Source organism: Canis lupus, chromosome 25 (assembly GCF_003254725.2).
Source record: "Canis lupus dingo isolate Sandy chromosome 25, ASM325472v2, whole genome shotgun sequence".
NCBI lineage: Eukaryota > Metazoa > Chordata > Mammalia > Carnivora > Canidae > Canis > Canis lupus.
The window spans coordinates 29,648,020-29,663,105 of NC_064267.1; the positions used below are offsets into that span (position 1 = coordinate 29,648,020).

General features: G+C 45.2%; 1 protein-coding gene across 3 annotated transcripts in view; it reads left to right on the forward strand.

Moving 5' to 3' along the window:
- The window catches only part of SCARA5 (scavenger receptor class A member 5), a 122,890-nt gene that overhangs the window by 17,077 nt on the left and 90,727 nt on the right, over positions 1-15,086 (forward strand). For all 3 annotated transcript variants that reach the window (XM_049101195.1, XM_049101194.1, XM_025463002.3), the window contains exon 3: positions 12,666-12,794. In XM_049101195.1, coding sequence (XP_048957152.1) covers positions 12,666-12,794 — 129 coding nt within the window. The remainder of the gene's footprint in view (positions 1-12,665; positions 12,795-15,086) is intronic.

The window sequence follows — 15,086 nt, forward strand, 5'->3', positions numbered from 1 at the left end:
CCTCCCCACCAGCCCTGCGCCCACCACCTCCTGGGACTTCTGGCCCCGAGTCTAACTTCCATATGCAGCAGGGTTTGGGAGATATAAACACAGCTGTGAGGACGGGGCCCAGCCCTGCGGACTTGGTTGCTGGTTAACATAAGGCTCACAGAACTGATGGGGGCCTGCCATGGGCCCCACCTTCCCAGGGTCGTGGGGCCTGTTTGCTCCCCTGCCTTCCCACTTCCTGCTCTACAGCTTCAGATCCACTCAAGTCAAGAAACCCAAGGTGTTCAGAGTACCCACATGGAAGCCTTGTCTGTAAAAAGTCCTGTTAAGAGAGGAGGCTGCAAGGAGGGGACTGGCAGTAATCAGATCTGGAGGGGCAGACTGAAGAGAATTACGCAGGGCAAGGGAAACTGAGGACAAGCTTTCCGGATGAGGGCCATACACCATGGTTTGCAGGAATGGTCTTGGTCTATGCCCATTCTTTCTGCATAGTAATTAGTAGAGCACAATTTGCTCTTTAAAAAAAAAAAAAAAAAAGATTTTATTTATTTATTTATTTATGAGAGACAGAGAGAGAAGCAGGCCCCACGCAGGAAGCCCGACGTGGGACTCGATCCCAGGTCTCCAGGATCACACCCTGGACTGAAGGCAGCACTAAACCGCTGAGCCACCCGGGCTGCCGCACAATTTGCTCTTAAAAGGGTCTCTGTTTGAAGGTGATCTCACAGTTTGTCCACGAGTAAAAGGGAGCTTGATCTCGTCCCCCTTGCCCTGTTGTATCTTGGCATCTTGGTTGTCCAGTCTTGTTCGACCTCAGAGTCTGCCAAATGTGGGAATTCATCCCTTCCCTCCAGAGTTTTGACAATCCCCCAGCCCTGACCTAAGGACATCTATTAAGACATAAATGTAATTTTTTAAGTATGTTAAGTATTTCCAGGGTATCCAGGGGGAGTTGCTTTTTTAACATGTAGGCTTATACTGGGGGGGGTGGTCCTTGAAAGGTATTGACACTCTAAAGATAAGCTGGGCACTGTCTTGCCAGTGGGTGGATGTGGATGTGAGAAGAGCCCAGGGCAGCCCCCTAGGACCTTTGGCTCCTCAAGTGTGCCCTTTCCTTGCCCTCTGCAGATGGTCCTCCTGGCAAAGGAGTTCTGTTTTGTGGTCAGGAGTAAAAAAACAACAACAAAAAATGTTGTTCTCACTACTCTATTTCTAGGTAAGTTTTCAAAGCTCCAGAGTCTCATTTGTAGCTACTTTAAATCCTAAATTCCAGAAGGTGATGAGCCCTTTTTTTTGAAGGGCAAAATTCCATCACCAAAGGAAACCCAGAAACAGAACAGCACCTGGATACCAAGGTGAATTGAGTGGTTAAACGATGACTCCTATGGCAAGCTCCCTGGCTGCAGTTCCTACGCTGGGGTAAAGCTGAGACAAGGCAGGGAGTGTGGCTTCCTCCCCGAGCCTTGCCTGGAGCCGTGCTCTCCAGCATGCTCTTGTCATTGGTCTTGGCACGGGCTAGCTGAGGGAGAGAGAACTTCCCTTTCCATGGTTGGACTAGCTGGTCCAAGGAGACAGAGTCAGGGAATCAGCAGCCTTAGCCACTACATCTTGCTCAAGAAATGTTTGCTGAATGAATGAATGAACTATCCTTAGGTTTCTTCCTCTGAGTTCCCCATTATGTGCACCAGGATCCCAACCCTGGACTTCACATCTCCTCCTTTCTTCTAGGCAGCTCAAACATCCCAGCCCTGCCACTTTGGGTAAATCACCTAATCTCTCTGAGGCTCAGCTGTATCATCCATAAAATGGAAGTAATAATATCTGTCTTCGTGATCATTGTTGGCCTTAGAATTAATATTATCGAAGCGCTCAGCCCAGTATAGGTGCTTGGGAGGTGGCAGCTGTTATTCTGTTGTGTCCCATTGTTGGAGGTTCCAAAACAATTTTGAAATGTAGGCTTTGGGCAGCCCAGGTGGCTCAGTGGTTTAGCGCTGCCTTCAGCCCAGGGCCTGATCCTGGAGACCCGGGATTGAGTCCCACGTCGGGCTCCCCGCATGGAGCCTGCTTCTCCCTCTGCCTGTGTCTCTGCCTCTCTCTCTCCCTGTGTCTCTCATGAATAAAGAAATAAAATCTTTAAAAAATGCATTTGAAATGTAGGCTTTATTATTATTCATGTATGGTGAGGCCGACAGGTCAGGTGAGGACTGCCATTGAAAAGATGGCTTGTGGGGCACCTGGGTGGCTCAGTAGATTAAGTGTCTGACTCTCAATTTCAACTCAGGTCATGATCTCAGAGTTGGAAGGTTGAGCCCCACTTGGGGATCTGCACTGGGAGCCTGCTTAGGATTCTCTCTTTCCCTCTGCCCCTCCACCTGCTTGTGTATGTGTGCTCTTTCTCTTTAAAAAAATAAAAAAGAAAATCTCTTTTTTTTCTAAGATAAATTTTTTAAATAAATTTCTAATAAAATTTATTTTATTTATTTATTCATGAGAGACACACAGAGAGAGGCAGAGACATAGGCAGAGGGAGAAGCAGGCTCCATGCAAGGAGCCCAATGTGGGACTCAGTCCAGGGACTCCAGGATCAGGCCCTGAGCCAAAGGCAGACGCTCAACTGCTGAGCCACTCAGGCATCCCAAAAGAAATAACTCTTAAAAAAAAAGATAGTTTGTCATTCACACTGCCCATGCCACGGGAGGAGGTTATGTGGGTGAGGCAGCATGAGCAAGCATGGGATATAATAGTTTAAATGATCCAATAGCTTGATGGCCATAGACTGTCCCTAGTTGTCCGGTACCCGGCCCTAGGATGATAGGGCAGGTGGATAGAGGCCTGGAGGGAGGAAGTGATAAAGGAGGTAATGGTAGTATGGGCTACTGATTGGGTGGTCTGCACATGAAAGGCTTGCTTGCAGGTGAGTTTTTTAATTGGGGCTGTCCCTGGGAGGGCCAGTCTCCAGAATCAGCAAAGCCCCAAGATGTTGAAACATCAAATATAGAAACTACAAAACACGGTTATTACAAAAGCCTAAATAATGATTTGGGGTATCCAGGAGATTTGCATTTAGTTTATTAGTCTCATTTAACAAACAGCCAATAAATGTTCATTGAACACCTGCTATATAGGCCAGGACCTGTGGGATACAGGCATGAATCACAGACCCTGCCCTCTGGGAGCTGACCATCAACAAATCTGTATTTTTGTTAATTGATTTGTGGGTACAATTCTTTTCTCATTATTACCTATACCATAATTGGCCACAGGTTCCCAACAAAGCTCTATGCATGATAACTATTATTGATTGGTTCCAGGCCTTACCAGGTGACAAAGATTCCATGGATCTGAGGTCCATCGTCTTCACTCAGATCCACTGAACCCCCTTCTGTGGCTCAGCCAACTCTGCTTTCCAGCAGAGGCCAAACAGCTGGAGGTTTCGAGCCTATATAGGCTTTAGGACACTTCCAGCTCAGTTCCATACTGGTTGGGATCTTTCCTCTTTAAACCCAGACACCCATTTGGCCCTCCCAACTCTACCGGGGGAGTTGGGGAGAAGAGACAAGGGGTGTTAAATTTATCCATTCCTGTGCTGAGGCTAGATCAATTCACCAGAACAAGGCGACCAGGCAATGGAGAGAGGTTCCCCTAGTGGCCTGAGAAGAGTAGTGATCTAAAACTGAACAGAGCTAAGCTCTGGCTTCTACATTGCAAACATATCATCAGGTGGCTTATATCCTGCAAGAAGGGGTCAGGAGAAGGATTGGGAATCTTTTTGAGAGGGACCCAGGGCCACTCTAGGAGGAGCATTTTGGGCCTGAATTTAGGCAGAAGCCTGAGCCTGCTGTTTGAGTGTCTGCACTGACAGCATTTCTTCAATCCATGCCCTGCCATGTTGGGCAAGAGTATAGGCATCTTCTACCCACCCAAGACTCACTTCTTCTTCCTTGGGATTCCATGGCCCCTCTCTTGCTCTTGGGTCCCTGTGACCCTCCAGCTCACCTTGACTGCCCTCATCTCTCCTCCCACCTGGCTTTCTCTTTCCATTCCTCAGCCCAGCTGCAAAATAATATGCACATCAGCCAGAGTCCCTTCCTCCTCCCACTTTCCTCCTGCTGAAAATAAGCACACAGCCTTTGACTGTTTTCAAGAACTTTTATGCCGAGTAATTTGGGAAATAGATAGGGGCTGAGAAGAGTAACAGATATTGCAGGGACATTAAAAAATTACAAGATATCTCTAGAAGTACCAGAAGAAACTGTCCTAGATCCTCACAACAGCTAAACCAGATTGCCTCTGGCCATCCTGCCTTCACCCGGCTCCTTTCCTAGAAATGGTTGTGAAAGTCTCAGACTCATCTAATCACACAGAAGCCAGTGGCTGCCTCTGCCTGCCACCCCCATGGGGTCATCTGCCTCCAGGACTTGGGTCTGTGGTGCCACAGGGCACAGGTGACCAGCGTTCACTGTACTGCAGCTGGTGGTTCAGGACCTTCCCAGACCTGGGTCAGATGAAAGTACAAGCACATGACTTTCTCTGCAGTTTCCCTGCCTCACACCCTCCTCTTCCCTTTACTTAGGGGAAGTAAACAGTGCTGCCCATTAAAGCCATAAAGGGACAAGCAGCTTCAAAAAAAAAAAGAGGGGGATCCCTGGGTGGCGCAGCGGTTTGGCGCCCGCCTTTGGCCCTGGACGCGATCCTGGAGACCCGGGATTGAATCCCACGTCGGGCTCCTGGTGCATGGAGCCTGCTTCTCCCTCCGCCTATGTCTCTGCCTCTCTCTCTCTCTCTCTCTCTCTCTCTCTCTCTCTCTCCCTCCCTGTGTGTGACTATCATAAATAAATAAAAATTAAAAAAAAATTAAAAAAAAAAAAGAGGTTATTTGGGGCTGCCTGTTACAATGAACAATGTGAGTGGTGAGTAACCAGAGTGAGGATGATGATGTCAACCTTGGGTGGTTTTAAAGAGATCCTTGGATGAGATGAGCCCTGAGGTCCCTCCCAGCAATGAGCCCTTATTTCCACCTGCTGTTTCTGAAACTGTGGGACCAAAGAACAAAAGGAAAATGACTGAGTGCTTGTTGTTGGTATAACTGAAGTAGGTGACAATTGGATTATTTGCATCCTGGTTTCTATGTTGTTTAGATTCCGGTTCTTTGGGAAGAAGTAAATACTCATTTTTATCAATTTGTATTTTTTTTAATGGGAGGAAAATAAATTCAAACAGATAACTCCCCAAGTGCTCTAAACATATGATTAAGAATTTGGAAACTTACTTTTTCAAGGAGAGGCTAGACGGATGACAGGATAGCTCAGAATGTTTTCCTGTGTCTCACAGTTAACATGAGACAGAGGCAGGCTTTAAACCTACCTCTGCAGAGACCCAAACTCCAGCTTTCCTCCTGCCTGGTGGCAGTGTGGGGAAACAGGGACTCAGAGTTGCCCAGGCTGCCACCATAGAGTGGCCCTGACACCAGGGACCATCTCCTGAGGCATCCTCAGCCCAGTTATCTCGGATTGAATGGCTTACAGATAGATTTTGCTTTTCTGTTCTTTAACCCTTGCTCCCATGTACCTCTCTACCCCCAGCAGACAGTACTTTAGCAAAAACTCTTGGCAGGTGGGGGGAACTCTTGTTTCCATGATAAAAGGAACCCTTCACAATTTTAACCTGGGAATAATAAAATTGTTTAAGAGAACCCCATTTGAATGTGTCTTATTAAAAAGAAATCAAAATTTAAAAAAAATAAACTAAGCTCTTATAATAGTAAGGCTTTTCGTTGATTTTCCAAGAAAGTGTCTTCACATTCTCTTTTGGTATGACAAATGTCTTACTCCAGAACTGTGTATCTCTGTGCCATAGATGTGGGATTTCATCTTGAATCAGAATCAGTATGTCCAGGGGTGGAGCTCAGGCCTCAGGATGGCTAAGAAGTTCCATGCATGACTATACTGCTCAGCCAAAATTAGTGTCTCTTGAGTTCTAGTGAATTGCTCTCACAGTTTACCTGTATGGGTACCATGTGGCAATCTGAAGTCATGGGTGAGCAAGGCAAGCCAAGATTTAATTTAATTTAATTTAATTTAATTAATTTAATTTAATTTAATTTAATTTAATTTTAAGAGCAAAATTTTGCTCAAAAATATGTGTTCACAGCCAACAGAAATGTATCAACTATTCACATAAGACCAATATGAGAGAGGAGCTTTGCAGCAAAAATAAATGCCTTACACATGTCTTCATTCCTGCAGAGAACCGTATTGTGGTTCTGCTGTGTGCGGGTGGATGGGTAGAGAGCAGTCAACGAGACACACGTTGGTCCCCAGGGGACTTTTTAGACAAGTTGGCAGACAGAAGTGTAAAGAGACAATTGTGAATAATAAGGTTAGTGCTAGAGATGTGTGCAAGGTTCTGGCATCTTTCTTTCAGTGATACCTAATCCCTAATGTTCTACCTTCTGGAATATTCTCTTTCTTTTAAAGATATATTTACTTATTTGAGAGAGAGAGAGAGAGAAAAATAGCATAAACGGGGGCAGGGGAGGGGCAGAGCGAGAGAGGGAATCCTCAAGCAGACTCCTCATTGAGTGAAGAGCCTGACATGGGGTGCAATCCCAGGACCCTGACATCATGACCTGAGCCAAAGGCAGGTGCTTCATTGACTGAGCCGCCCAGGCACCCCTAGAATATTCTTAATCTTGAACCTCTAAAAAGTCTAGCTTTGCTTCTCGATATATGAAATCAAATTCATCTTGCAATTTGTTGTATTTTAATTTAATTACTTTTACTGAAGTCAGTGTTCCTCAGAGTGGCTATATAAACTGTAGTCATACTCAAGAGGACTTTAAATGATATACAGGTATAAATTTGTTATTTTAATAGCTAAGGATTTATCTCAATGTGTAATAGGAAGATACTCATTTTCCACTTGCAGTGATATAAAGCTTCCCTCTCAAATAAGTTAAAGTCAAAAAAAAAAAAAGAGTGACAAATTAAAGAATAGCCCAGAAATCCTGGGCTGTGGCAAAATTGTTCAGGTTTCATGCAGACAGAATGTCTGGAGGTGGGGAAACCATCTATCTGCTTCCAGCTGACCAGGAAGCCATAGGCCCCATGCTGAGAGAAACATCTTCCAGCCTGGCACTGGGGAGGGGGGAGCGTTCTGCGAGTCACTTTGCATTTGTTTTTTTGGTTTCTATTTGTGTCCTTGGAGCCACTGGCCTTGCCCTCCCCAAGCCTCCTTCCCCTGGCTTTCCGATCTCCTGAGAAGCCACCCTCACTTCTGGAGGTCACTGCAAGATGGAAAAACCTTTCCCTCGATTCTTCTAGATCTTGGAAGAGCTTTCTGTTTGTTTGTTTTGTGTGTGCGCCATTTTCTCCCTCGATCTGGTCTTGTGTGCGACCATGTCTGCAAACAACAGCTATGTTTAATAACTAACAGCTTTGCCTGGTGCTTTCCTCATAACTGTTCTCACATGGAGGAAGACATTTTTCTGCTTAGAGTCACAGTTTTCAGATTTATAATAGCTGTTACTCAGATGATGACGACACTGACGAGAAAGAATGGATTTTAGCTCCTCTACAGAGGCCTGTCCTCCTAATAAGCGCTGCTGAGTGGCTGCTGCCTTCTTCATTCAGACTCTGGGACCACTTCCTGACACAGAATGAACCACCATCTCTGCTACGAAGCACTTTACTTGTGCCATGTCTCTATTACGTACCTGTTTCGTTCACACCTGCGTAACAGATCCCCGTGTACTTGTCTTCTTCCCTTCAGATGCTCACATCTGAAGGGCTGTGGCCACATTTTAATTTCTCATTCAATAAATATTTTTGAATGCCGACTACATGCCAGGCATTGGGCAGGATCTGGGAAGGTGGGAGGTGAACAGGCTGGCACCGGCTGTCTCTCACGCAGCTTGTTGTCTTTGCCCGCTACAGTGTCTGTCCTAAGTGTATCGGCTATCTATTGCAGCATAACAAGTTAACCCAAAACATAGCAGCTTAAAGCAGCAAAGATTTACAATCTTCCCAGTTTCTGAGGAAGCCATGGGTATGCAAGGAAAGCCAAGATTTTGTCTACTTTTTCAGATCAGAATTATATGTTTACATACACATATGTTTACGTATAATATAATCTGGCAGGAATCTGGGAGCAGCTTAGATTGGTTCTGGCCCATGATCTCTCGTGAGACTGCTGTCAAGATCTTGGCCAGAGTGTGGTTTTTTGAAAGCTTGATTTGGCCAGTGGATCTGCTTCCAGGTTCACTCATGTGGCTGTGGGCTGAAGGCCTCAGTTCCTTATCAATTAGCCTCTTCACAGGGTGTTTATGACATAGTGCTGGCTTACCCCCAAACTGATGTTCCAAGAGAGTGAAAGTGAGTGAGGAGAAGCTGCTGTGTCTTTTGTCTAATCTCAGAAGTGACACACTATCACTTCTATGGGTCACACCAACCAAATCCTGGTGCAGTGCAAAAAATTAAATAAGGGGACAGAGATCGTTGGGGGCCATCTTGAAGGCTGGCTACCACAGTAGGGCAATTGATAGTGGGTGTTTGATAAATGCCGGTGAAAGTTTTTACCCCAATAATCCGTAAGTCAAAACTTCTAATTAAAAAAAAAAATAGACCATCTTTAAGAGGGGTTTTAGGCGTACAACAAAATTAAGGAGGAAGTACAGAGCATTCCTGTATACTCCCTGTCTCCCTACATGCGCAGCCTCCCTCAGTATCATCCCCCACTGGTGTCATACATTTGTTAGAATTAATGAACTTACATCGACACATCACTATCATCCAAAGTCCAGAGTCTACATTAGGATTCACTCTTGGTAAAAAAAAAAAAAAAAAAAAAAAGGATTCACTCTTGGTGTTGTGTAGTCAATGGGTTTGGACAAACATACAATGATTTGTATCCATCATTATTGTATAATATAGAATAATTTCACCACCCTAAAAATCCAGTGTGCTCCTTCTATTCATCCCTCCTTCCCCGTAACCCCTGCCTTTTCCAGAATGTCATATAGAATCATAAAGCGTGTAGCCTTTTCAGGTTGGCTTCTTTCACTTATAATATGCATGTAAGCTTCCTCCGTGTTTTCTCATGGCTTGATAGCTCATTTTGTTTACTTTTTTTTTTTTTTTTAACAAATAAGTGAACATACTTTTTGCCTTGGTTTTACTGACTGTATCCTTGTGGAGTGTTTTTAATCTTCCACTAAGCCTAAATAATTTGAATGGTTTACCCAGCTAACATGCTGCTGCCACATTAAATTAAAAAGTCAGTAAATGTGTTTTGGGCAGACTTAGTAACTTGTCTTTCCCCTAAATTGTCTTTTTTCCCTCGCAATCACATTCTCTAGCTACCTTGCCAGATTCATTCATGTTCTGCTTGTCTATTGCATTTATGGAAAACCTCTGTTTGAAATTCTTATATGTTCTACTTAAGATAGATTTTGTCTAATGTACATAGCTGAGTCTTGTTAAAAGAAAAAAAAAAACTAAGCTAAGAAGAAGGCTTGTGTTGTGTATTAGTTGATGAAGGGACCTGTCTCAGTGGGGTACTGGCTGTTAAACAGAAGCCTCAGATAGAGGGGAAGGGAGCCATTCTTTCTCAATTGAAAAAAGTAGGGTATATGGCTATATCATTGCAGTTTGCCCCATTTTTACAGTGAGTTAGCAATGCACGTGCTCACAATGAAGGCAGGACCCAGTTGGCAGTATTGTTAGCTATATGATTTTCCTCCTCCTATTCGGCCGTAATTAAAGGTCAGCACACACTTGACAAGAAAGGGATGGTGTTCTAATTGGTGGAATTGAAGAAAAAGCAGTCCTTGCCCTTGTGGTTGATTAGTTTAGGGAAATGTTTTCATTCCTAGAGAAAGGAAGAAGTTCTTCCTTTTTTGCTTTCCTCCCCACATGAAAAATTTCAAGCTGAAGGACAATTAGCACTCATCTGGCACTTGATAAATTGTGACATAACCTTGCTAGTCAAGCTGCAAATGTATGTTGCTGCACTTAGTCCTTAACTATGTTAACATTCATCTGACTGAACTGACTGCCTCAAGTTCAGGCAAGTTATAATGACTTGTTAGATCTCAGTGAAAAAGTTACATGCAAGGGATGCCTGGGTGGCTCAGCGGTTGAGCATCTGCGTTTGGCTCAGGGTGTGATCTCAGGGTCCGGAATGGAGTCCCACATCGGGCTCCCCACATGGAGCCGCTTCTCCCTCTGCCTGTGTCTCTGCCTCTTTCTGTGTCTCTCATGAATAAATAAATTAAAATCTTAAAAAAAAAAAGTTACATGCAAAAAAATATATATATATGTCAACTCTTTTCTTTTTGAGAGAATGATTTCTTGTTATAACGAACCAGATCTGCAAGATTCCACTAAAATTGAAACAGTTAACAGAATATGGCTGAAATCCATCCATATTTCAATAAGAAGAGGATCAAACAAAGGCAATGAAAGAAAAGCCCAAGACTGCTTTGGGATAAACATAAGGATAATAGCATTTCAGCATGGGCATCTTCTGACCCTTCGCAGTTGGGTGGCCACTGTCAGCAGCAGCAGTATTGTCATCATCTAAAGAAAAAGCAGGGTGTAGAGCAGGAACAACCGTCATGACACCCAAACTCATATTTGTGTAGTATCCAATGCCATGCCTACCATTCTGTCTTTCTAGGGAAACAGCCCTGTCTCTAGTCATTTGCACCCAGAGAGCCCGTGGCTCTCATGAGAACAACAACAAAAAAAGATGAAATGTGTCAAAGAGGGATGCCTGGATGACTTACCATTTGAGCATCTGCCTTCGGCTCATTTCGCGATCCCGGGGTCCTGGGATCGAGTTCCACATCAGAGCCTGCTTCTCCTTCTGCGTATGTCTCTGCCTCTCTCTCTGTGTCTCTCATGAATGAATAAAGAAAATCTTTTTAAAAATTAAAAAAAAATGTTTTTAATGTGACAACAGCCTTTAGTTTCTGGAGCAAAACAGCTCATAGAGTCTATTGTGTAAAAGGGATAGAAAATCCTGGAAAAGAATACTTAGGGGAACTCAAAAAGATGTATTCTGCTCAAGTCTTAGTGGAAAAGCAGATTAACTTTTCAAAATTTGCTAGCAGTTAAGGGTTGATGAGAATGGTGATTAAATTTGTATTTTTTTTTAAACTTACTCCAAATTGTACCCAAAGTTTTGTGAAAATATTATGTAATCATTCTACTTGGCTGTTTGAACAGCAGTATTTTCAGTGAAATGGAGTAAATGAGTGGGAAAATGTTCTTCATTTTTCCTCCTCCCTCTTGGGGGCCAGCACACCAGTGTGGTCACTCATCCTCTCCCTCCCAGTAACCAAACCTCCCCAAGGCCCAGAGGTGATCATGGTACCTGAGAGGTAATGAGTATCCCTTGAAGCAACTGCCTTGCAAACCCAAAGTAGCCAAGGAATTACAAATATCGCACCATCTTTAGAAACATTTTGGAGTATCAATTATTTCAACCTTTTTCTGCTCCCACACCTTCCTCCATGTATAGCACACTGTAGTAAGTTAGCAACATTGTCCCTCACAGGAGAAAGGGGATAAGCATAATAGGGGCATGTATGTTTTGGGAAAAAAAAAAAAAGCCCTTTTGGATTCCTTCCTGCCCTGCTGGGAGTCAGGGCAGGAGAGCATAGCATCTCTTCCTTTCTACTGTCAGTTGACGAAGCAGATGGAGGTTAGTGGCTTTCCAGCCTCTGCACAGGCTATCTGGGAAGACTGCCTTGAAGGAGGAGTCTAGCTAAAAGATGAGCAGGAGTCAGGGCACCTGTGTCCTCACCTAGGGTTTGCCACTAACATTTGACACCTGCACCTGTAATCTGAAGGGGTTGGACCAAAAGATCCATGAGGTCCAGTAGAGCATGAGTATTTTGCTCTCCTGTATTGGCCAGAAGCTGGAGAGCCTTGTGTAGTTTCACAGAGTGAAGTTACTATGTCTTCCTGCAAATCTAAACCTGTGGTTGCAAACTGGTGGTCAGATCTGGCATGGAAGTGTGTTTTGTTTACACTCCCCAGTGTTTTGTAAGCTTTTTTGTCTGTTATTATTATTAGTTGTTGTTGTCAACACTTTAAAAATAGGGCAATTTCTCAAAATCACGTCTGGCTCGTCTTGAAAATTCTGTGTCTGGCAACACCTGACCCTTACTCCTACATCCGCAACCTTTTCCAGACTGTGAGTGCGCGGTTAGGTTCCCCAGGCCCACGTGGCCCACTTTGCTCATTTCCATCCCTCCTGGGCCACTGTAGAAGTTAAAATTTGCAACCTCTGTTTTAAATTTTCTCCATATTTTCTGGGTCACATGGGACAATGATGCTTTGTAAAGGACACCTATTCCAGCCTATTTGAGCTTTCTCTGCTGCTTGGGCTGGCTCCAGGAGGGTGGGTTTGTTGGGCATGTGAGCTGTAGACATGGCTATCTGGCTTGTTTATGAATGCAGAGGATGGGAGGAGAGCCAGAAACTCAAAAGCTTGTCATGTTCTGGAAAGTTCCCCATCATTACAGCTGCAATGCAGATGTGCAGAAGGTGTGAGAGGCTGCATTTGAACATCTGCCTACATGGGGAGCAATGAGACCAAAAAGAAAAAAAAATGCTTGTGGGGTTTTCACGTGCTTGATTTTCCCTCCTCTTCTTACCCTTATTGTTTAGGTCCAGGCCACAAACGGCGAGCAGGAGGCTGCTGCACTCAGCTGGGCTCCCTGTCAGCCCTGAAGCATGCTGTCCTGGGGCTCTACCTGCTGGTCTTCCTGATTCTTGTGGGCATCTTCATCTTAGCAGGTAAGGGCACCCTTCCCTATTCTGGCCTCTAAGCATGAAGCAGGAAGTGTGCGAGGAAGCAGGGGCAGGTGGGAACTGGAGAGCTGGAGCCTCTGCTCTTCATTTCCACAGTCATAAGCCCAAACACCACCTTGGTCACCATGGAAACCAAGAAGGAGAAAGTCGGCTGGTCTTTTAGACCGGCAAGACTCTTGGCAGCTTTGCCCATTTCATGTGGGATGCGGAGTTGGCAGAGGCTATGTGATCTTGGGAAATCTCTGAGTCCAGGAGCAGAGACCGAGCTGTTCTGAGTGACTTCTGACTCTCCCCACATCATTGTGTGACTTGTGCATCTCACTGGCCCTCCCTGGAGCTCTGTGCAGAGTTTTACACAGAGTAGGCTAAGCTCCTTTTCCTGGTGATGATAAAAATAGTCATGAGACATTTTGCTGCTGAGGCTAATCAGACTCATAATAAACCTGCTGCCCTTTTGCAATTATTGGGTGTGGGATGGGTTTGCCCCAGTCCGGCAGGGTTCCTTGTCCCAATTTCCATCTGTAAGATGGGCCAGTCATATGCTGGAGTTGGGAGCACATTCTCTAGCCAGGAGGAAGCAGATCTCATGGCTTAGAAAGGGATCAAATGGAGGATCCCCATGCTTTACCCCAAGCCCAGCTCACCACTCACAGATTACTCCACTGTGATATAGATGGGGAAGCAGATAGGGAGAGAGGTTATGATGGTCTCTCGTGACTCCCACCCTGAGGAAGAGGTGCACAATTCCCACCTTTCTCAGTGGAGATATGTGAGTGCTGACAAAGTAAAGCCAAGGGATCAGTTTATTTCAACCTCCCTTGTCCTACATGATCACCTGCTTTGTGTCAGATTCCATGCTAGGACTGGAGATACAGCTAAGTAAGACCCATGGCTTTCTTTCAAGGAGTTTCCAGTTGGGGGATGAAGCAGAGGCATGGAGATAGAATCGTCTTTAAGCAGAATGTGATGGGGATGATGACGGAGACTCTATGTTGACACAAGTGCTGTGGTAATCTAGAGGAGCACACGCAGTGGAAGTATGGGTGTTGCATGGAGGGAGGTTGGTCAGAGCAAGGCAGCTGGCCAGGCTGGGATGACTTAGAGTGTTGAGGGTGGGGTCCTTGAGTTAACTCTAGGACAGGGATCCGGAGGTTAAGCACTTGCAGATGACCCTTTGCTGGAAATTGTGAGGCAGATGCCCAGGACATCACTGGTCTATTCTCACTTTCTGTCGAGTGAGCATAGTCAGCTGGGCCCTGTGATGGGATGTTAAATGCTGCCTTCACCTTCAGGGTTCTATGCTCAGGGCAAAAGGCATCATTAGGGGTGGTGGGACAGACACCTGGGGGTAGAGGGGCAGGGACAGACATTGACCTAGGGGTAGAGGGGCGGCCAACAGCAACAATGAGAGAAACTCATGATTCATCTCAAGGACCCAGGGATAATGTCCAGCCAGAGGATGATTTGAACATGTTCTTGGGCTGCTCAGTGGGAGATTGGGATCTGGGTTTTGTGGGCTTGGCAGCCACAACCATAACAAATTTCCAGAATTTTTGGAAACCGTTTCAGCCCAGCAGGAAAGCTAGGCTATGGTATTACAACTTCTCTGCTGAATAGGAACTTTTAGGTGACAGAAGAAGGTCTAGGAGAGTCAGATGATGGAGACCCTCGGGCAGGTCTCTGGAGCCTGGAGGGTCTGGAAGACCATCATCTCTTAGGGAGAGAAGACCTGCCAGGGAAGGAAGGTTCTCTTCTGGTGCCTGGAGGGTTGCCATGTGGAAAAGAGCAGACATATTCTGTGTGGCCTCAGAAGTAGACAAATGGGTGGATTTTGTGAGGAGATAGATTCCCATTCAAAACAGAGGAGAATTCCTAACAAGTACTGTTGCCTGGCATGGTGCAGAAAGACTTTTCTCCTGGCTAAGTCAACTTGGAGTTTGAATGGGATTTATGATGACATCCTGGAAGTTTCAGAAGGGTGGATGGAATGTGGTTTTCCAATCTAACCAAAATGTTGCCGTGCTTCCTCGTTGTTGTGTGTGGAGACCTGGGGAGGATGTTGATCAATATGATCACCTTTGTGCCTGAAGCTTCTGAGTGAGTACCAGCTTGCCTGTGTGATGTGACAGTTTGGGGTGGATTTGAATTAATCTGATGAAACAGAGCATTGTAGTTTATCTCTTGGATCTGTGGCATGGCCACTGGCTCCTCCCCAGGTTCTTGCCTGGAAAATCATGCTGGCCCCTAGGAAGGGTTAGGTGAGGGAGGCCAATGAAA